Below are 23,584 nucleotides of genomic sequence, written 5' to 3'. Positions count from 1 at the left end.
GCAACAACCCTGGTGGGAAGGAAGGGCATTTCAAGGGGATGGAGGGACCCAAATGACCAATTGTTAGCTTGGTGGGGAATGTAATATACCAGCTGGCGTGCATGCATGTGCATAGAAGGATCTTATTCTACATGTGGGCCACCTAGCAGTTAGGGTCCACAAGCATTAGGGTCCTCGATAGGATTGCACATCTTTTGTGTCAGTGTGTGAGATTAGTTTTCCCCAGTAGTGAATGCCGGCCTACAAAGAGACATATGCCATAGCACTACTGACAAGCCAACAAAAATTATCATGTAACCCAAGTGGTACAGGTCTATGCTTTGGGAGTAGTAGTTGTAATTGTTCACATACCACATCCATGTGCTTGAGCTAGTGGTCTTAAAGTCAGTCTTTTTATTTTTGGCTGCTGGAAGTCTGGCCTGGATAAGAAGTCATTCATTTAAGGTGCTAGAAATCACTTTAATGAAAGCACCTTCAGCCATTCTCCAACTCTTCCACTGTGAGGCCCACTTCATAAAAGGAATGCTCTCTTTGACCTGTCCTCACCTCCGCAAGCCCTCATCCCCTTTTCCCTGCCACTACTTGGTCTTCAAAATGTTTAGTTTTGTGGAGTCCCAAAAAGGGCCCTGTGGACAACTGGTGGCCTGCAGAGCACAGCTGAGAACCTCGACTCCAGAGCGAGGCTAGACACTTTAAATATTCTTAGTGTCAATAAGTGGCTCTGTAGGAAAAGCACATGAGGAGCTTGCTACCAACACCGAGCCCAACATCTTTCCATTGCTGGAGACACAATATCCTAGGGTAATATAACTACATGAAAGCCATTGGCAACCACTGATCACCCCCACTCAGACACTACACAGTCAGGAGGTTACAAACATGGCAATTACATGCTGGTGGCAGTGAAGGACATCACAATGAAAGCAAACCAATGAGATGGCCTGTAAAGTTGATGAGCGGCGGAGCAGGGGGCAGTGAAGAGATAAGGGGAGCTGCCCGAGAGGGGAATGCCTCTAAAGTGAGTTGTACCTTCACATCCGCGCTCAATTTGCCCACTGCGGTGGAGAGCGTCATTGATTAGATCAGGCAGGCGCCCATTCAAGTCCACTGATGCTAGGCAGCCCTGAAACCCATCACGTGAAGCCACTAGCTTCGGGACATTGCTGTACATGCCTTGAGCCAGGCCAGCAATGTAGAGATCACCTGGAGATAAACAGGGTAAAAAGACAAAAGCAAAAGGAAGTAAAATAAATGTATCTTCCAGAGTTGCCTTTACCTTATATTCATTAAATGAATTGCACTGCCAGTGAAAAAAGGGTAGCCAGAGCTGTGTATGGTGTGATCCGGAACCCAGCTTGGCTAACCCACCTCAGTGTACATGCAGCATCCACTGCTGTTCCTGTCATGGACCCTCACACAAGCCTGCCAACATATCCAGAACCTGACCTGAAGCATCACCTGTCACTCCTGTCCTGGGCCCTCACACAGCTCTGTAAATGAGCAGCAACTTCAACCAGCTGCACCACTTATTGTGTAAGGGGACAAAAATCTAGCAATTCCATCAATGCCCTTTGATCCTGATCACCTGCCCTTCCCACCCTACTTTTACAAATATGCTTCCATATTGACCGATACCACCCTATTAACAATCCTGTGCTCCCCCATAAACAGCAGTTCTTAGTCCTGACTGTCTATGCATCCTGCCACTCTAGTTCTGTCAATGCTGTACCTGATCTAGAATAATAGATTAATGCAGGAGAGGCCTGTCCTAATCAAAGAATAATAATTGTGTCGAAGGAGTAATTCTACAGTGTGAGTATGCTTGAAAAACAATCTCTGAAGGAACAAGATCAGCAAAGTATGGTGCTTAGAGAACTTGCCAATAGAGCAAACGCAGAATGAAATTCAAAGAACCCCACAACACATCCCAGACCTTCCATTCCTTGTGCATGGTTATGCAGCTTCTCCTTGGCTACTGCTCTCTCCCCCCACACCTCCTGCAGGCCCAAAGGGGCACTGGCATGCTTCTGAGATTTACCTTTAAGGTCAAGGTTTTTGGCACCATTGATAACCTGAGTAACAACCCTGGTATCCACTTTTAAGCTGTGGGTGTTACTGTTGTCTCGGGTGATGACCACGTTGTGCCACTGGTTGTCATTGAGAGGCCGATCGCTGTTGCCCTTGATGACGTTAGGACCATTCCCAAGGTCAAACACGTAGTGTATGTACCTGCGAACAACACACGTGCCAGCTCAGATCATCTGGAGACTCCAGAGCTACTGTTGGTCTTACTCTAAGCACAGCTAATAGACTCTTAGGCAAAATTTGGTGAAAGCTTTATGACATAGGATCACAGTATCTAGATATGAGAAAGACGTATCACATCAGAGACTCCACCCCAGCATGAATGAGTGGCAGTCAGGAATAGAACCCCACAGTCCCAGTCTTTTGCTTAACCACAACACCATATGCCTCATTAAAAAAGAACAGAAATTGACTAGCCAGAGGACTTTCTCTCTTTGTATAAACATTTTAAAGGGTATCCACAGCTTAGCCGAATGCCCTCAGGGACCACAGCACAAAGCTCACTCACCCCTTGACCAGCTCGACTGCGATGAAATCGCTGCCATCACCGCTGTTGAAGAGGATGAAGCCGTCAGCTGAGGTGGTCTTGAACTGGAAAAATAGGTGCATGGAGGTGTAGGCCTGCAAGGTGGCCAGACTCAGGTAGCTGCTCTTGGTCTTAAAGGTGACCGGGTCAGCGATGATGTTGCGGAGGCCGAAGCGTGCTTTCAGCTCACAGTAGTCAATGTCACCGTTCTTGCACAGGTCAATGTAGAGCAGCCCATTAAACATGAGACTCTGGAGGTGGCCAATGAAGCTAGAGGGGATGACGGAGATGTACCGCTTCTCTGTCATGATCCCCGTTTCAATATTGTGGAACTCCAAGCGGGTGTGGTCGCCAACCATTGTACCTGAATGCCGCAAACAAGAGGAAAGATTTAGAACACACAGCATGCTAGGGGATTGGTAAACAGGCTAAAGAAAGCAATTCACCTTCAGGTTTCCATATCGGTAAGGATAAAGTAATCATCTAATAGGCAGCCTGTGTATGAAATGAGTTGGGGGGTACAGTCCAATTCCTAGCAGCCAAGTTTCCACACTACAAAAGCCACCAGCACTCCCGTGGGCACTCTGAAAAGTGGAGGACCAAATGGGTTGTGGACAGTGAACTCCCTGCTCCTTCCCTAAGGGTAGGTCTCTGCTGGCCTGGGTTGCTAACACTTTCTGTCCTTCCATAATGACCCAACGAACCTCATCATCACATCCCTGCTTGGCACAGAGCCTAGAAAACTGCACTGAAACTACTTCATTATCTCAGAGACCCCATTCTACAGAAACAGGGCAGACATGCTTATATGAGCCAGATGTGCCAGGGTACCACATTCACTGAAACAAGCGGAGACCTTATCACTCCACCACAGAGAGAGATGGGAGCCAGCAGATGCACAGAGCTGATTCATAGAGAGGACGAAAGGGGGAATGATGGAAGAAGGTGGTAATTAGGAAAGGACCAAGAGTGAGATTTCATTTAGCTTTCAGGGGTGTCATTGAAATGTATTATTTGTTAAGCTCCCACAGCATGCTCAGCACTGGAGGGGAGACCAGGTCCCTCCTCCAGGGACTTACAGTCCAAGAGTCCATCACTGCTCAGCGCTAGGTGCCCTCAGCTCCAACCAAAAATAACCAAAGTTGAAGGCACTCAGCAGCTTGCCAGATCAGGACTGCTGAAAAAAAAACAAACAATTCAGATACACTTTTGAAATAAGTTGTTGGTTCCTAGTTTGATGATTGATGAAATGAGTTAAAAAAAAGAGAGAGAGAATGAGAAACACGGACACAGGCATAAAAATGATAATGTGTTAAAAATTCACTCTGCTGCTCCACACAAGGAAAATGGCCTTTCCCGCTGTCTGATGTTATTCTGGTTGTTGCTTAGCTCTGGCTCAGCAGCATGGTAGGGGGTTAACGCATGAACAGGCAACAGATAAGACAGCCTCGTTAACTTCAAACACCAAATTATTGGATGATCTGGGCTCTACATGTCTTGGTGATGAATTTTCATTATTCAGTATAACAAAATATCTAGTTATATGACCTTAAAGCATATTTAGTTAATTACATATACATATTGTACTTCTATATCAGTACAGATACTCATTTATACATTACACATACAAAAACAATGTTCAAAAATGTTAAGGTTGCAAAGTCAAGCACTCACAAGTTAGGAAATGCAAGAGCTAAGGTTGCCTGTGCACCTTAATTCAGCCCCCTTATGCAAATAAAGGCAGTATTATAATGCATATACTATTTTTCCCCAGGACCCCTACCCCATTCAGTGCACAGACTGGATAGTGCTCAATTAACAGCTATTCAATATTTTGTTTTCTCCTCAGTGTGGCCCTTATGCTTACTTGCAGCACACTATTGAAATTCTGCTCTGAAGACAAAATTACTACATTTCCGCATGGGCTTTTCTGAAATATTCAAGAGCTTCACAGACCTCTGCGAGGTGAGCGGGTGGTAGTACCTCAACATTACAGATGGGCAGCTGAGATAGAGAGAGTAAGATCAGAAGTAACCACTAATTTTGTATACTCAGTTTAGGATGCCTAGGACTTGATTTTTCCAGATATTTAGCATTGTATAGCACTGTATATAGACAAGCACATCTCCAATGGACTTCAGTTGCCATTCTGAGTGCTCAGATCCCAGGCTCTCATGTTGGGCACCCAGAAAGTGAGGAACACAATCAGTGACAACCTGTTAAAAGTTGGGCTTAAATGATTTGACTAGCACCCTAGAGAAACTCTGTGCCAGAGGCAGATATAGGATCCACATCACCAGGGCACCATTCAACAGCCTTATTCATGAGACCCATCTTTTCCTATTACTACACTCTACATTCACTACACATCTCCCAACTTCTGCAATAAACAATGCAGGAGGCCTACATAAAATAGCCTCCTTTTCTATACAACCCTGTTTCATCCTCACAGCAGATCCATCCTGTTCACTACTTAGACAGGTGTCCTGTAGAAAACAATAGCATCTGATCATGTAGTTCAAGACTTACATAATGCATAGGCAAAAGGGTGGGGGGGGAGCAACTTAAGGTTGCACAGACAACCATAGTTCTGGCATTTCCTAACTTTCAAGTGTTTAACTTTACAACCGTAACATGTTTTTAACATAACTATTTGGATGTATATACATATATTTATATATATTTCATAAAACTGATTGGTTTTATGAAAAATGCACTTTCAAGTGGCAGTTTTCTTTGTGCACCTTTCTTAGCTGTATGATGAAAGTGCCATCTAGTGGCTGTTACTGAAAATCACTTCCAGAATTCCTCTAATGCAAGTGAACTGTGTTATTGTGCTCTCCAGCACAGAGGCAAAGTCAAAAATTCACTCTAAGGCTGAAAAGTTGCCTCTTAAGCAGAAGAACTTGCCCAGTGACGTGAGGAAGCCCCATCTGCTCCTTGCTCGAACTAGCAAAGGTGTGTTTGGTATTACACTGGGCATCTCTCTCTCCATTTCTCACCACACCACAGAGTGTACATTTAGCACGAATGATTTAGAGAGCACATATGATCAAGTACTTTGAAACCACCCCCTTGTCCACCTGTTAAGCCAGCAGGATGCCTGGGTCATTTCAAACCCTATTATCCATCTTTAGTTTTTTTGCTGAAGTTTTTATCTGTCAGGTTGCTTACAACTAGGTCCTGTTCAGATGCCAGAAGCCCCCTCTTATTATATCTATATATCTATGTATCTATATATATATAAATACTTAAGAAATTCCCCAGGAGCTTTCTATGAGGAGGACCCATGGAATTTGGAAGAGAGTCTTCTATCTAGAGCACAGCTGAACAGGAGGAGTTGCAAGGGGGCAAACTCAACCTTAATTAGCTGCTTCTCCTAGACTCTCATATTTTCATCACAAGCCTCTCAAGATAGCAAGTATTTCTCTTAAAGCGCCAACTCCCAGAGTCATGCGGTTATGTGGAAATCTCAGCTTTCATTTAGAAAAATTAAAATATGTTTCTAGCGCCCATTGTTGTAAAGGAGCAGATAGCAAAAAGGAACTCTAAAGGCTCAAGACCACAAGACCAAAGAACCCAATATATTTTTTTAAAAATTGCATGATTTTAAGCTTATAGTGTGTGTGTGTCGGGGGGGGGGGGGTTGTCTAATGTTTTTTGAACATTTGGGGTTGGCTATATGGATCTCTTCTTATTCCTCCCTCACATACTACATGTAGGCACATAACCAAGCCCAAATTAACACACTTCCTTCCCTCTCTAACATCTCAATGGCTTCCTTCTTGCTTTCTGAGTGAGTTCAAGCCCTTGTGCATTCTGCTTGATGCGTCTCCATTCCCAGGGTCCACTCCAGGCCACTGTTGCCAGAATTGGTTGGGAAGAAAGAGGCCCTCATAACTGGATTTGCAACACAGTGATCCCCAGCTCAGAGGCCTACACAGAAAGGTGGAGGAGAAAGAGAGACAAAGAAGAAGGGTGCATGTGTATTCTGAAAAGAAGCTAAGAACAAAGAAAGACAGTAGAGATACCAATACATTGCACTCACCCTCAGCTACGTCATCATCAACTGTCAGTTTGAGGCTCTTTCCTCGCCGTACCACCCGGACTGTGTGCCACTCATTGTCATTAAGTTTCTGCCCAGCATACAGAGTTTCAGGTCCTTTGCCTGGGGATGGTGATAAGTACAAGAGTTAAAGACGGACCCTACTACACGGCAGTGCTTGCCTGATTAGGAGAGTCACCAAAATCACCCTGGTGTGATATTGACCGCAGCTCATCAGAAGATGGCAAAGGAACCAGTGCTCAGAGCCAAATCCAAACTTCTGTCCCTTTCTCACCCAAAATGGATCAAGATCATTACCCCTTACACTCTAAAAAGTGCCTTCTCCCTCACATCCCAGAAGGCACATGCATAGAAAGGTAGGTGGAGGGCTAAACACCTTTCCTGTCTCCCCCAGAACTCATCATTGCCAACATAACTTCATATGGCATATCGCAATGCTAGGGGAACATGCTGATGGTGGGAATAACTCTGGAGTGAGACCAGTACTGAGCTGGAATTCTGCTTTATTAAGTCTCTAGAGTTAGAAGAATAGCAACATGCTACTAGAGGCTAGAGATTCCACAAAATTGTTTCTCCTGGGCACTGGGCCTCCTTAATCTTAGTGTAATACACACCAGGCTGGTTTCGCCCTACAGGTCTCCAACCATGACCAAGCACCCACCAACTTGACTGATTGCCAGAGAACCGTAAAGCAAACAGCATTCTCAGCCCTCTCCATCCCCCTAGATCAGGGCTTTTCCATTTGGGGATGTTCTCCCATAAAAAGAAAACAAGAACAATTCTCCTTGCAAACAATGCTCCTGAAGGGAAACCAGTCATTTCCCCCACGATGTCCAGCTTTATTCCCCGCTCATTATGCTGGGCAGCCAAACCTTTGAAATGCTAATTGCTTCCAATTCCAGAACTGTGACACTGTGTGCATATCAGTCAGTGAGTGAAGATCAAATAGTGGATTGTGCTAAATTCAAAGTGTCCATGCGGGTTGCAGCTTAGCACTGAGTTGCCTTGGCACAGGTGTGTGTGGGAAGCCCACAACTAGTACAGCAGAGGGTGATGTAAGTCAGGACTAAGAAGCATTGACAGAGCTGTGGTAGGGGGAGCCCAGGAATGAATGAGCAAGGTATGCGGGGGGTCAGAATTGATGTGCATTGGTACAGCTGTGGTAAGGATCGTAACTGACATAGCAGGAGTTGCTGCAGGTCAAGACTTTGTGAAAAATCCAGATCACTTGTCCACGTTATAGTCAACTATAATAAGATTCGTCCATTGTATTCAAAAACAGTAAAAATGAAGCAGTGAAAAGCAAATCAGAACAAATAATGCACTGTGTCATGGCTGGCAGAAAAGTCTGATTGTAGTCAAATGCCTACTGCTAGCCAGTTTAGACACAGATGAAAGGAAAAGCAGAGCTGCCACAGTCATTGGAGTAGCAATGCGGGTCATCCTTCTCTTCCCTTGGTTCCAAAGAAGGTGAGTTGCATAGTATAACTCTAGTGAGAATTCCTCCTTGCCAGGGGAACCACCCTGTGTTGCCACAATTCCTAGCTTGTGGCTATGCCATTCCTGCGTGACAAAGTCAAACCAATGGCATGAAAATGAACTCCAAGTCCACAGGGCAGGTAGGTTACACATGACACCCAAATTCTGCTCTCCATTAAAATGGCACAAGTTTATGGAAGCTCAATGGAGCTGCATGAGATTTTAAATTGGTACGAGAACAGAATTTGGCCCACAGCCTGTATTATGTATTTGACCAGCCAGCGAAGTTTCTGCTTGTGCCAATACAGGGGGCTCCATTAGAAACACAACACATGCCACTCTGCAGTGACTGCAGGAACACAGCATCTCCTCTGCCAAGTATTGCACAGAAGTTACTGCTGTTCGGGCACTTATCTGGGGTTGTGAATGGTGCTTCAATGGTGTCCACTGACTATGGGGCAGTTCACAGGTCATGGAGGAAACAGAAGGCAGAAATCCTTGAAGGGCATGTTGACAAGTCTGAAATTATCCAATATTCATCTTTACTGCTCCAGTCTTGGCTTACACTGCATGTTCATTGTTCTGGGTCTTTGTAAAACATGTTTATTACTTATTAGTGTACTTTCAGATGCTAAGAGATTTTTTCTATACAAATATTGGGGCTCGATGGGATTTATTCAACTGAAATAGTCCAGTGTGGTGATGGTCAGAAACGTGATCATGTAAAAATATAGCATCTTCTTACTCATCATGGCTCAGAGCCATAGCTGCGGACTTTACTGAAACAGATGAGTTCCCACGATTAGTCCTACAGAGCTGACAGAACTATGGGAAAGCCAGCTGGGTCCTATTCCGCTTCACACATCAACTGTCATCTTTTTTTAAAGAAAAGATGCTACAAACAGAAAGAATCTGGCAGGAGTTTCCATAGAGCTGATTAAACAATGCAAATAAATTATCTGAGAAGTTCAGGACTTTCTTCTGTTCATGAACTGGTCCTGATTTCTGCCAATGGGTATGTTATTTACAAGCATTCACCAAATAGTTTGGGCTAACAATTTTCCACCTACGGACTGCTTGGGCACTGCCCTCTTTGACTAGTCTTCTTAGTGCTACCTCGTTAGATGGAACCTTTATAAGAGGAGAATAATTAATACCCCTCTCCACGCATGGACTCCCTGGTTCGTATGTAACTCTGGGTACTCCTACGAAGGGATGCTACTCCCCGAGCCTCCCTACAAACACAAACCCATTCCATAGGAAGTGTCAAGAATAAGAGGACACAAGCATAGTCAAACCAAACAAGTGTTTGAAATGCAAATCAATGCTCACAAACACTGGTTTTCTGTATTCAACCAGCTGTAATGTTCACATCCCTGTTGAAGGCGTGTGCAGGCTGACTTGCAAATGAACAAACATAGGCTGCATTTCTGCAACTGGTAGTGCGTAAATGAACTGCTGAATCTGCATGGAGCCCTACTTACTGCAATGTGGCTGTGTATGAGGTAGTGACCCATCACACGCCATCAATTGCAGAAGCAGGACCTGTATACTGAGAGTGCAGATGCGTGCGGTTATTAGCGATTTCAGAGAGTATAACCATTTTTAGAAACGAGAAAAGCACTTCTGAAAATTTTATCCATGTGCATGGAAGAAGTGAGTTGTTTATCTTTAGGCAGCCACCTACGGTTCGGTCCCCACCAGACATCATCGTCTGCTCTCAGTTACAGCACCACTGCAACCAACTGTGATATCATAGATTGGAAGTTTTGGCCTCTTCTGAGCAGATGGACAGCGAAGAAACTCAAAGATGCACCTTACCCCATATACTAAGATCTCTGGCAATAAAAAAGGAGGAAGAGAAAGAAGACAGAAGCTATGAAGCTGAACTGCTGGAAACGTTTTCTATTTATAATGTTTTTGATGAGATGGCAGCTGGTCCTTCGGCAATTTTTGCACATTACTTATTTTTTATGAGCAAGGACAAATAAGAGGCAGAATGATTAGCATTGCGCAAGAGGAACAATAAGAGAAGTTTTGCTTGAGTGAGAAGATAAACATGAAGATGCTGGAATTTCACGGCTGTCTTTAAGGAGAACACATTGTTCCACCTTTGGGGCCTCTTGGTCTTTTGACGCATCTTCCTAACTACTTCTAAAGATGATGGGCACTATGTACCATGTGTCATCAGGGGAGAAGAGGCCCCTCCATCTCACGTGTTAAAACTTGAATGAAGCAACTACGTGAGTATTTCCTTAATGTTCAAGGTAATCAGTCCCCATTCCGGAGCAAAACCTCTCCTCAGATGGCTCATCATCTGCTAACACACAAATTCAGCAACTTACTGAAGTGTGCAGCCAATGACTGCTTGGCGAGGCTGCCGCTTTCAACTCAGGCTCAAGTAGGTTTCTTCAATCTGCCCAGAGTCAGTGTCCATAATGTATATAATGCAACTCTTTAGTCTTGAGAAGACTCTCTCAGGATGTCCCCAACATCATTTCCATGTAAAAGACCCATCATGGTCAATTAACAGTAAGGCCTCTAGCAGGCAGGCATGAGGGTCCATACAGAGCTACCTTACGTTTTAATAGAAAAAAACACAACCACCCTAAATGGCTCAAGGACGTACTGCCCTTAAGTCTTAGCTGAAGAGAACCTACTCAACTGAAATAAGGGTCTAGTCAGAGGGATGCATCCTTCCAGGAGCATAAACAATGATTTGAAGGGAACTGACTACTCCTCATTTAGAATGGCCCTGCTACACAGAATTCCCCCCTACCTGAATGTACCCGATATGCTCCAATGATTCATTAATTTCAGTGGAACAATGGCAGTGCAAAATGGAAACTGAAGGCTGGCAGTGAACGGGCATCCCTCTTCCTCCGTACCTATCACTCACTGCTGTGTGCGTCACAGAGCGGTCTATAAAAATAAGCGCAGGAGCTCAAAAATCTCCCATCCCTTCAACACAGGTTATCATGACCTGATCCAGTTATAGAATCAAAACGGGCCTCCATGAGACCAGACTTTGTCTTTCTATTGAATTACTGTTTAGGTCACTCAGGGGTGGAGAAAGGTCACCATGTGTGACTGTTGGAGCTAGGGAGACAAAGCAAGAAGGCACAGGGATAGACCCTGGGGAGGGCTCCTGGTCACTGCAGAAATAAAAATAAACTATTGCTGTGTATTGATAGTGGGATTTTAGAGAAGACTCACAAGAAGCCTTAAAGAGAGATTGCATAGAATTCCGACACTGCTTTGCTGCCACACTATGTGTCTCAGCGTTGCCTAGTGAGCAGAGACAGGCTACAAAAGCTGGGCATTTCCATGCCCATTAGACACAGGGCAATGTCTTCCTGGAGTTCAGTCAACGTCCCACGGATTTGAGAATTTTTCCTCCCTACTGATGCATCTGGAACACGAGAAAATTGTTTGTTTTTTTTCCATTGGTAACAAAATACTTTGAAACTACTAGCAAAAAGTGAATGTGTGATTGTAGGACGAGCCATGCAGGTCCTTCCTGCAGTTAGAGGGGACAAGTGCACCTTAGATAGCTCTCATTATACTTATGATAAGACTGGACTAGTGCAACTGCTAAGCAAACTGCCTCACTGATGTGGCTAGAAGATGGTGAATGTGAGGCAACCCAGGGAGAGAGGGAAATACGTATCTGGGAACTGTTAGTGGGAAAGATTAAGTCAAGATGTTACACACTGATCTGTGCCACTCTTATGCCTAACACCAAATGTCCCACCTTTCCTCTAGCCCAGACTTATCAGAGGTGCTTTTAAGAAGATACTCTATGTACAGCTCCTCAGCCAGGAAATTTGTATTCATTCCTTAATGCACTGAAGGAATTGGGGAAGGTTTGGGTGAGGAAAGTAGAGTAGGAAGAATCTGGTAGAGGACAGGGAGGCCATGAAATAATCTCAACTTTGCTCCTGCAGCTGCCTGACATCTAGTGAGTCACCCCGAAGGACAGTGTGAATGTTAGAATAGGAACAAGGCTTAAATGCACAGCTAGCTGCAACCACAAGTCCCTTCAATTAGCATTAGGTACAGCTGAATTTAAACCATCAACATGGAGTTTCCTAGTGTATCAAGAAAGAGAATGTTTAACCGAGGCAGCACTGTGGCGGGACGAAACATATTTGTCAGGCCTTTTTCCTGACTGGAGTCCACTCTCCCCTCCAGAAGCATTGCTAATTGCAAGGAAACAGCAAATGACCCCAGATGCCCAATATGTTGCAGATCTGTTTTAGAGACATCAACCACACCAACACACACTCTCTGGTTTTGCTCATATGCAGGTTATAGAAACCCCTTCACCATGAAAACACTGCTGCTAAGAAAAAAATGAATGGGTATGCTTCCCCCGCTGATAGATCAATGACTTCACCCCCCATGGCCATTCTTACCTGCATGGATCCTCCATTCTTTCATGCGGGCCATTTCCATATACCACTCCAGATTAAGCTATTCAGATCAAACAATACATGCTTAAAACAGAAGCCTTTTTAGCAGGCCTGTGGAAACGGTTACATTCACAGCTGTACAGAATGGTTCTGTAACCCCTTGGGGTTTAGAGAGCATGGCCCCTTTAAACCTTTTTCCTAAGGGGGTAGGGGGAGCAGTGAGAGAAAGGAGGGAAACTCCAGGTGGGGCTCTGGAGCTGGAGAGAGAGGGAGAAGGGCTGCAGCAAGCAGGCCCTCCCAAAGTGAAGCAGCAGAGAACCTGCCTGAAGCCTACGAAGGACAGCACGGCCAATCAGGGACACACCAGGACAGGAGCCAGGAGGAGCACTGTGCCGGGGGGAATCGCCCGAGAAGGACAAGCCGGAGCTAGACCCAGTATCACTGCTGCCCAGAGCTGCATGGGGCTGTGAGTACTGGGGCTTGTGACTCTGCACTGGGAATAAGGAGGGAGGCTGCTAGTTAGTTAAGTGGGGAGATGGTCACTCTGTGTGGCTTTGCAGAGAGCAGCAGAGAAGGGCATCAGAGGGGTTTGCTGGGGAAAGTTCACTGGCGTTGAAGATGACCAGGAGCACCCAAGACTCAGCACTGGACTGGAACTTTGCTCAGGCCTCTTGAACTCTGTGTGCAGACACATTGCTCGGTGTGTGCCCTTTCAGACTGTACTACCACTGGGCCTGTGGGGCCTTGGTTTGGATGCAACTCTGTTTTACTGCTCCCCTTATATTTCCCCTTGTTGTTTTTCTCCTCTCATCCCTTTGTAAATAAATATCTCCCTTTGTTATATCCATTGTAGTGTGTGTGTGTGTGTGTTTTCTCACTCTGGGGGGGTTGGAACAGGTGCCCCTGGGGTGGAAGGGATTTTTCCTGCTCCATTCCTGCACACGCCTTCTCTTGGCCAGAGCTGCCTGCAGAGCAGACTCCATCTTGGCCAGGAGGGCGCGAAAGTTACAGTTCCATCTGGAAGTTGATGGAATTCTGCATAATTTGCAGCAGCCAAACCAGGAGTAAAGTTTATTTATTTAGATTTATACCACGGTAAAAAAAAATACCAATACCAACACCTAACAATCAGTAAGGCTTACAAGTGCAAATGAGAACCTCCCAGTAGCAATCATATACAAACAGATTAACTCAAGGGGGAAAAAAATCAAAAGCCGCAAGATCAGCTCTTTCGCCTTCCCAGAAACATACACTCAGCCTCCCCCAAAACCTTGTTCACCAAATGGCTTTTACTCAATGTTAGACTATTTCCACCCACACTCTGTCTGCTTTAAAACAGCACGATAAAGTTAAAGGTTACAGTTTAAACAAGCAGTCCTGGCTTCCTGTACAAAGACCTTCAGAGCCAGATTCTGCCATCATTACTCGTTTTCAACCACCCTAACCAATGTTCTCCATAGGGATACTTGTGGAGTAACATATTACTAAATTGGAGTGAGGATGGCAAAAATCAAACCTCCAGACTCAGTCTTTTGGGGCACAGCCTGTGTTTTGTGTCCCCTTCTGAGCTGATAACATTGTGTATGATTAAACACTAACTGGATAATTAAAACTGAAACATTTAACTGATTGCATATGTGGTAAAACTGTGAATTATATTTCTGCCCTTTAGTTTCACTGTCCAATTTGGATTAAATGCAAGAGTAGCGAGTTACCATTATACTTAGCAAACAAGTGAGATCATAATGAAATCTTTCAAGGATGATGGTGCAGTAAGGTGGTATTTAAACAAGCAACCATCAGAGCAACAACATATTGTGTGACCTGAACAGAACAGAACAGGAAAGTGGAAGCAGAGATTTATTGGTGACTTTCAATTTCAGCTAAACTTTACACTTCGTTAACTTTAACTTAACATTAAGTGAGTGTAAGCGCTGGACTAACAGCGCTGGAGATCAAAGTGCACTTTTTATTTATAGGACAGGTACAGCATGGGCAGCAGAAGTGCAAACGTCCCACACAGTGTTCCAGCAATGTGCTTAAACCTGACCCAGAAGAGCTGCACTGTTAGTGAGAAAAGAGTGCAGTCTCCATTCCTGTTTAAGTGTGGATCTCTCTACGGAAGCTGTCAACAAGTGGGCCAATAAGGACAGCTTACCCAATGTGACCCCTTACCCATTTAGTAGTTGAAGTCAACCTTAGTACATTTCCACGCAGGCCAGCAAGCAGCCCACAGATAAGAATGACACTGTCACTGATGACCTGGGCCAGATTTAAACAACTTTCCTTAAAAAGAAAGAACTGAATCCCATTCCTGATTCCCCAAGCCAAGCACCTCGCAAATTTCAACAAAAGGTTTTTTTTCTTTTCCCCCAAATTATTCCAATCCATGTTGGGAGAGACCCATATTAACTATTTGATGGACTCTAATTCATGGTGTAACACAGCTTCAAACAATTTATTAAGGGGGAAAATAATTATTTATTATTTGAATTTGGAGAATGACCACACAGGTATTAGGGTGACAAAACATGGTCACCTATAATTAGATACAGGAATAAATATAAAGAGCCTTCAGGGTGTGGAGGTCAGAAAGAAGGCAATGAATTCGGTGGGGTGTGAATGAGGATCTAAATGACAGCAATAAGGCAGCCTACAATACTGTTCAAATTCTGATGTATGGAATAGTAATACTTCACACACAGTTTGTTTCCCTGGAGAATTTTGCAACTTTTAGCAGAGTGATAGCTCTATTCCCATTTTTCAGGGAGGGAAAAGGAGGCACAGAAAGCTAAAGTGACTTATCCAAGGTCACACAGTGATTGAGTCTGGGACAGAGCTCACATCTGGAGACCAGCCCCTTGTTCCAACTATTGGAAGGTGACGCCTAGCAAGGGTGACACAGTGTTGTTCTCATCCCTAGTACCCACAGCCACCCATTGCTCCCTACATGTACAGCAAGAAACTGATGTTAAGATTAGAGCAAAGAACTAAGCTGCCATCACTGTTTGTATCAGACTGGACAAACAAATTCCCAGCAGTATACAGAGTTTCCAGTGGTGCAACATGTGCAAATATAGATGGGTTATGCTTCTGTTATTTCTGAAGTATCCCAAAACTTTGGGGGGTTTGTGCACATAGGGAAAGGAGTCTCAGTGGTTACACACAGCTCTTGTAAATACCCATGAGGGACCATTCAAAGGACTAGCTCCAACCTCACACCCACACCTTTTATGCCCCAGAAACTATATCAGAGTGAAATCCTAAGCTTTCAGTGCCGGGTTCAGGTCTTCTCTGGGGTTTGCAAAACACTGGGCTCACTTACTGGGCTTTGGTTATTAGATGGGGTGGGATCTGAGTTACCCAGGAAAGAATTTTCTGTAGTATCTGGCTGGTGAATCTTGCCCATATGCTCAGGGTTTAGCTGATCGCCGTATTTGGGGTCAGGAAGGAATTTTCCTCCAGGGCAGATTGGAAGAGGCCCTGGAGGTTTTTCGCCTTCCTCTGTAGCATGGGGCATGGGTCACTTGCTGTAGGATTCTCTGCTCCTTGAAGTCTTTAAACCATGATTTGAGGACTTCAATAGCTCAGACATAGGTGAGAGGTCTTTTGCAGGAGTGGTGGGTGAGATTCTGTGGCCTGCGTTGTGCAGGAGGTCAGACTAGATGATCATAATGGTCCCTTCTGACCTAAATATCTATGAATCTATCTATGAATCTATGGTCCACGCCCACCCCTACCCCCCACTGCAGGACCCACATGTGTTAATCTTTCCTCCATATCTAGCTAATTGCTAAGAGGGGTGTTTTTGTTGCAGTTTTTAATTAAGCAACATAAGCACCCCGGTGTCTTGGATGGGAGGAGCCTTCACACAAATTATATTATTTACGGATAAAAAACAGCTGCTGCAACACAAGCAGAGGTTTTACCTTTACAGGAGCATGTACATTAAATTACATTTACAAATATACAAAGGGAGGTTTGTGTTTCACAGAAGATGCAAAAAAGAGAGACCGTGGCCACGTGTGCCTATTAAGATCCTAGGGCTCTTTTCCTCTGTACTCAAATAGGAGATGTTCGCTACAACATTTGGCTAAATTCCATTTTTGGCAAATATATTCTCCCTCCCTAAAATCCTCCTGTAATTTCAATTAAATACAGGATTCTTCGCTAGTTACTCTCCTGAAGTGTTGCTATGGGTGTTTAAACAACTGCCACTTCCACCCAGAGGTGGCTGCGTTTTGGCAGCAACTGAAGTGATCCCTACAGCAGATAGGCCCTTAGGCCCTGATCCCTGTATGTGGAACTTTCATTGTATTGGGACCTATACAATTGGGGTTCTTCACATTTTCTTACTACTTGCAGGCAAGGAAAACTGTCTTTTCCTCCCAAAGTGCCCTTCTCCTGGCATGGTCGGTATTTGTGGGTATGAAGTTCTTCCTTTAGCTATGATAAACTAACACCTTTTGGGCTGCTACCCCTAAACTCCTACACTTACTTAGCATTTATGTAGCATTTTATCTGTTCAGAGCACCGTACAGTTAATTCACCCTCACTATACCGTTGGAAAGGAGATGGATACAGTATTATCTTCAAATAAAAGAAACTGAGACAACACTAAAGTGATTTGCCCAAAGCCACACAGAGAGTGAATAGTAGGTCCAGGATTAAAACTTGGCTTTCCCCTAGGCCATGCTACCTTATTTCACCAAGGTTCATAGAATCATAGAATATCAGGGTTGGAAGGGACCTCAGGAGGTCATCTAGTCCAACCCCCTGCTCAAAGCAGGACTAATCCCCAATTAAATCATCCCAGCCAGGGCTTTGTCAAGCCTGACCTTAAAAACTTCTAAGGAAGGAGATTCTACCACCTCCCTAGGTAACGCATTCCAGTGTTTCACCACCCACCTAGTGAAAATTTTTTTCCTAATATCCAATCTAAACCTCCCCCACTGCAACTTGAGACCATTACTCCTTGTCCTGTCCTCTTCTACCACTGAGAATAGTCTAGAACCATCCTCTCTGGAACCACCTCTCAGGTAGTTGAAAGCAGCTATCAAATCCCCCCTCATTCTTCTCTTCTGCAGACTAAACAATCCCAGTTCCCTCAGCCTCTCCTCATAAGTCATGTGTTCCAGTCCCCTAATCATTTTTGTTGCCCTTCGCTGGACTCTCTCCAATTTATCCACATCCTTCTTGTAGTGTGGGGTCCAAAACTGGACACAGTACTCCAGATGAGGCCTCACCAATGTCGAATAGAGGGGGACGATCACGTCCCTCGATCTGCTGGCTATGCCCCTACTTATACATCCCAAAATGCCATTGGCCTTCTTGGCAACAAGGGCACACTGCTGACTCATATCCAGCTTCCCGTCCACTGTCACCCCTAGGTTCTTTTCTGCAGAACTGCTGCCTAGCCATTCGGTCCCTAGTCTGTAGCTGTGCATTGGGTTCTTCCATCCTAAGTGCAGGACCCTGCACTTATCCTTATTGAACCTCATCAGATTTCTTTTGGCCCAATCCTCCAATTTGTCTAGGTCCCTCTGTATCCTATCCCTGCCCTCCAGCGTATCTACCACTCCTCCCAGTTTAGTATCATCCGCAAATTTGCTGAGAGTGCAATCCACACCATCCTCCAGATAATTTATGAAGATATTGAACAAAACCGGCCCCAGGACCGACCCCTTAGGCACTCCACTTGACACCGGCTGCCAACTAGACATGGAGCCATTGATCACTACCCGTTGAGCCCGACAATCTAGCCAACTTTCTACCCACCTTATAGTGCATTCATCCAGCCCATACTTCTTTAACTTGCTGACAAGAATACTGTGGGAGACCGTGTCAAAAGCTTTGCTAAAGTCAAGAAACAATACATCCACTGCTTTCCCTTCATCCACAGAACCAGTAATCTCATCATAGAAGGCGATTAGATTAGTCAGGCATGACCTTCCCTTGGTGAATCCATGCTGACTGTTCCTGATCACTTTCCTCTCATGTAAGTGCTTCAGGATTGATTCTTTGAAGACCTGCTCAATGATTTTTCCGGGGACTGAGGTGAGGCTGACTGGCCTGTAGTTCCCAGGATCCTCCTCCTTCCCTTTTTAAAGATTGGCACTACATGAGCCTTTTTCCAGTCATCCGGGACTTCCCCCGTTCGCCACGAGTTTTCAAAGATAATGGCCAATGGCTCTGCAATCACAGCCGCCAATTCCTTTAGCACTCTCGGATGCAACTCGTCCGGCCCCAGGGACTTGTGCACGTCCAGCTTTTCTAAATAGTCCCTAACCACCTCTTTCTCCACAGAGGGCTGGCCATCTATTCCCCATGTTGTGATGCCCAGCGCAGCAGTCTGGGAGCTGACGTTGTTCGTGAAGACAGAGGCAAAAAAAGCATTGAGTACATTAGCTGTTTCCACATCCTCTGTCACTAGGTTGCCTCCCTCATTCATTAAGGGGCCCACACTTTCCTTGGCTTTCTTCTTGTTGCCAACATACCTGAAGAAACCCTTCTTGTTACTCTTGACATCTCTCGCTAGCTGCAGCTCCAGGTGCAATTTGGTCCTCCTGATTTCATTCCTACATGCCCGAGCAATATTTTTATACTCTTCCCTGGCCAACCTTCCACTTCTTGTAAGCTTCTTTTTTATGTTTAAGATCCGCTAGGATTTCACCGTTAAGCCAAGCTGATCGCCTGCCATATTTATTATTCTTTCGACACATCGGGATGGTTTGTCCCTGTAACCTCAACAGGGATTCCTTGAAATACAGCCAGCTCTCCTGGACTCCTTTCCCCTTCATGTTAGTCCCACAGGGGATCCTACCCATCCGTTCCCTGAGGGAGTTGAGGTCTGCTTTCCTGAAGTCCAGGGTCAGTATCCTGCTGCTTACCTTTCTTCCCTGTGTCAGGATCCTGAACTCAACCAACTCATGGTCACTGCCTCCCATGACCTTTCAGAAATTGGCCAGCAACCATGTGGAAACATTGATATTGGGGAGGCTGACTGGGGCGGGGAAGGTTGGAAGCAGGATGTGTTTGGAGTGCTGGTTCTGGGATCAGGGTAGATTTCTTGTAGCTGGGAAGAGAAGTAAGTTAGGATTCTAGTTTGGAATAATCCTTTCCCTACTTTAAGCTCCTGCCAGCAGCTCTCCCTCACCCCCACAGTAAGCACTCCCAAAACAACCTGGAATCCAGAAACCCACCCCAGATGTCAAGCAACTGCTTTTGTCTATTGCAGAAATCCTCCTTGGGGCTGGATTCCTGATTCCAACTACCTCTCTACAATGGAAAACTCACCCAGCCCAAATGCCGCTGCCAGGACCTGAAACCTTGGTGATGGGAATTACAGTTACTTCTCGGGATTACTTGCAAGATTCCCTAAATCTGCATCCCAGCCCCTCTGTGTATCCCTAAAGGAGCCATTGCTGTGGGAGTGTGCGCTGCTGATCTTGCAGCTCTCTCTCAGTGCATTCTGAAGGACAGATGAGGATTTAGACATATGAAAGAAGAAAGCACTTGAGGTTCATTCTGAGGGTGCCTTTGAAATTCAGATTTTAAAATCACAGCTTTCATTTTAGCTAAGAAGCACTGAAGGGAGATAATGACCTAGGGGGCGAGGAAGGGAGAGAGGTTGGCAGACTAAGTGCATGTGGGTTTGATTGAATCCACATCTCTGCCTCCAGGTCTCCTAGCTCTTGATGCCAGGCAGCATTCCCTAACTCGCTTCCTTCCCCCTTCTCTACCATACCCAATGAGGCATCCCACCTTCACATCCCCTTTAAACACAAAAGATGCAGGGATTAGCTTCATCTGTGCTGGACTCTGTCTTTACCACACTCCCAGAATGCACTAAGCAACATATCAGGCACAGACTCTGACAGGAAGCACTACGTGCCTGACCTACGCAGAATAATCAATTCCAACGCTGTGGTTGAGTCAGAGGTACCCGCTACTCTAAAATCCAAGTAAACTCCTCCCAGACCTTTCGTGTCCTCTATCTTTCATGAGGAGCTGATTTTCAAGGGTCAGTGTTGGCATCCCCTCAGACAGTCAGAATTAGACTGAACTAAAGGGAACAGTACCAAAATGGACCTGTGGGAGGGGGATGGACAAAAATGGATTAATATGCCTTCCACCGCTTTTCCCCCTCCAGCTACCTTCTGAGATTGCTTGATTAAAGGGGATTTAAAAAAAAAGTCACTGATGCCGGAGAGAGGGAAAGATAATCAGTTAAAATAATAAGCACTTTTAGATGTCAAGGAGAAAGGGCACGGTTGCTAGCTAGCAGGCAGATGAGGAAGGGTCCATAAGAGAAGGGAGGCAATTATGCAAGATCTCCTGGGATTTATTTCATGGGAGGGAAAGTCATTAGCCACAATAACAACAGTTATGAGAATTATCAATCCTCATGCATAAGGTTTAAGGGAGTAAGGCCAGCCAGCATTGTAAAGCTGCTAAGGGAGACAAACAGACTTGTATTAGGGTTCCATATTAAGTGTCCCTGGGCAAGTGAACTAAGAGGGAAGGTTGTTTGATTCTCAAGCTATAGTACATATTGGCCTCTGGCTAAATTGTGAAAAGGGTAGAATATCATTGGTGGCGTGGGCTGGTCTCAAATATCTAAATTTCTTACTTTCTGGAGGCCTAGAGGTTACTATAGTCTGTTTTCCAGGGTGGGTTTAAATATCTACAATTTTACTCCGAGAAATGGTTACTCTCCCCTTGGTTTTTTTTTTTTTTTTGATGAACTAGCCTATTTGTTTCCTCTTTAGCCATCTGCTAGGTGAGTGCTTTTTGTTATTGAGGCAGATGGATTAGGCATTTCTTTTTTCTCCTCTATCTTCTCCCTGGGCCACCGTGCCTTGATTTGGAGGTTTTATCATCTTATATCAGGGCCAAGACAGTTGAAGGGAGGCCTGCTGTGATGCCATCTCATCCAACAACCAAAGCAAAGCTGGACCTGGTCAGCACTCTGATAGGAAACCTCCAGCTAACACCTGGGTGCTACAGGGTATTGGAGTTTGCAATTTGATAGATGGTGCTCTTTCCTCTATGTCCCCGCTGAATCAGTGCCCTGGCTGGGTGCTTGGTGGCACTGAAAATGTTACTGCCAGAGATCTGTTTTACATCGGATCACTTGTGCTAAAGAGCTGATGGCACTTTTTGTAGGCTGTGCCAGAGCACTATCTGTAGCACCCTGGTCACGGAGGTTGCTGCAGAACGGGGAAGATCGCATGCTTAACTGAAGTCAATTGATCAGTTTCCATTAGTTATTAGATACTTGAGTGGCAATTGCTGGGCTAATGAGGCAACTGGCTCAATAACTGGGCAAATATATATTTGGGAGGCACAGGAAGTATAGGGGAGCTGAGAGAGTGAGCCAGGGGCAGAGGAGAAATGAGAAAGGCATGTGGAAGGCTCCTTCTACGTCCCTGCTCCTCCTGTATACCTGCGGTACAGTTTGCTGTGCATTTAATCTCCAGTTGCAAAGCATATGTGGCGAAAGAGAAACAGTTGGCAAGTGTTTGTGGCTAGGCAGTGGCACCGACAGGGTAGGTAAAAGGCCACACACTGACACAGGAGTAGGAATGAAAACGCCCATACAGTGTCGTAGCTGAACTCCGTTTGGCTTCCTTACACTCTGGCCTCAGCTGAAGCTGTAGCAATAATCTTCACTTCCTATCATAAATTCGGGTGTGGTGTTGCCAAGCACAGCTGAAGAGCCTCTGCACTCCAGTGGTGGGCAGAGTGATCGCCCTATATCCCTTCCACCCGAGGAGCACTGGGAGGATTCATTCATTCATGTTAATAAAGATCCTGTGCGGAAAAGGCATGATAATAAATAGCACAAAGGTATAACTGTTTACACAGCTGTAGCATGAACTACGACAGTGCTGAAAAGTTGTTCATAGTGGGGAATGTTCACAGATGCTTAGAGCTCTATCAAATTCACAGTCCATTTTGGCCAATTTCACTGTCATAGGATTTTAAAAGTCATAAATTTCATGATTTCAGCTATTTAAGTAATGAAATTTCACAGTGTTGTAATTGTAAGGGTCCTGTCCCAAAAAGGAGTTGGGGGGGGGGGCGGGGAAGAGTTGCAAGGTTATTGTAGCGGGGGGTTATGGTACTGCCACCTTTCCTTCAGCGCTGCTGCTGGCGGGGGTGCTGCCTTCAGAGCTGGGCAGCTGGAGAGCGGCGGCTGCTGGCCGGGATCCCAGCTCTGAAGGCAGAGCCACTGCCAGCAGCAGCACAGAAGGATGGCATGGTATGGTACTGCCACCCTTACTTCCGCTCTGCTGCCTTCAGAGCTGGACCCTTGCTAAGCAGCTGCCACTCTCCGGCGACCCTGCTCTGAAGGCAGTGCAGAAGTAAAGGGCAGCCCCCCTAAATAATCTTGTGACCCTCCTGCAACTCCCTTTTGAGTCAGAACCCCCAATTTGAGAAACATTAGTCTCCCCTATGACATCCGTAAAGTATAGGGTAAAAGCACACAAAAGACCAGATTTTGCAGCGGGAGACCAGATTTCAGGGTCCGTGATGCGTTTTTCATGGTTGTGAATTGGATAGGGCCCTACAGATGCTCCTTGAAATGGAGACCCATATTTACTTTTAACAATTAAAAAAAAAGAAGCATTGTAGGTGCTAAAACCAACAGTTATGGACTGCGTCATTGGCTAGTACATATGGCAGGAAATTGAGGAAAGTAGATGTCTGGCCATACTTCTGGATTGCTGCTGTGGTCCATGACAGCAAGATGGCTGGGAAGGGGGTGGGGGGAATATTATCCCTCTCCTAGCCTGCCCTCATTGGCTCTGGCCCCATGTGACTAGTTCCACAGACTCCAGGAGGACTGAAGAGTCCCCAGTAAGTCACAAGAGTGGGTCCCACATGAAGCTGGAGTCTATTGACTTCACCTGCTCTGCTCCAACCAGTAAGGGCTGTGGGAAGAGATCCTGTTCACTCTATTAGGTGTACCATTTAAGTCTGCAACTTCCTCCGAAGGACATGGGA

The 23,584-nt window shown here is 45.3% G+C and overlaps 1 protein-coding gene across 13 annotated transcripts in view; it reads right to left on the bottom strand.

The window, feature by feature from the left end:
- Positions 1-23,584, bottom strand: part of NRXN3 (neurexin 3) — a 1,334,999-nt gene that overhangs the window by 743,171 nt on the left and 568,244 nt on the right. For all 13 annotated transcript variants that reach the window (XM_077820368.1, XM_077820370.1, XM_077820366.1 and 10 more), the window contains 4 exons: positions 6,660-6,779; positions 2,594-2,975; positions 2,039-2,229; positions 1,030-1,203 (listed from right to left, as the gene is read on the bottom strand). In XM_077820368.1, coding sequence (XP_077676494.1) covers positions 1,030-1,203; positions 2,039-2,229; positions 2,594-2,975; positions 6,660-6,779 — 867 coding nt within the window. The remainder of the gene's footprint in view (positions 1-1,029; positions 1,204-2,038; positions 2,230-2,593; positions 2,976-6,659; positions 6,780-23,584) is intronic.

Source organism: Eretmochelys imbricata, chromosome 6, assembly GCF_965152235.1.
Source record: "Eretmochelys imbricata isolate rEreImb1 chromosome 6, rEreImb1.hap1, whole genome shotgun sequence".
NCBI lineage: Eukaryota > Metazoa > Chordata > Testudines > Cheloniidae > Eretmochelys > Eretmochelys imbricata.
Note: the sequence above shows the minus strand (reverse complement) of the source record. Positions and strands in the feature narration are given on the sequence as shown.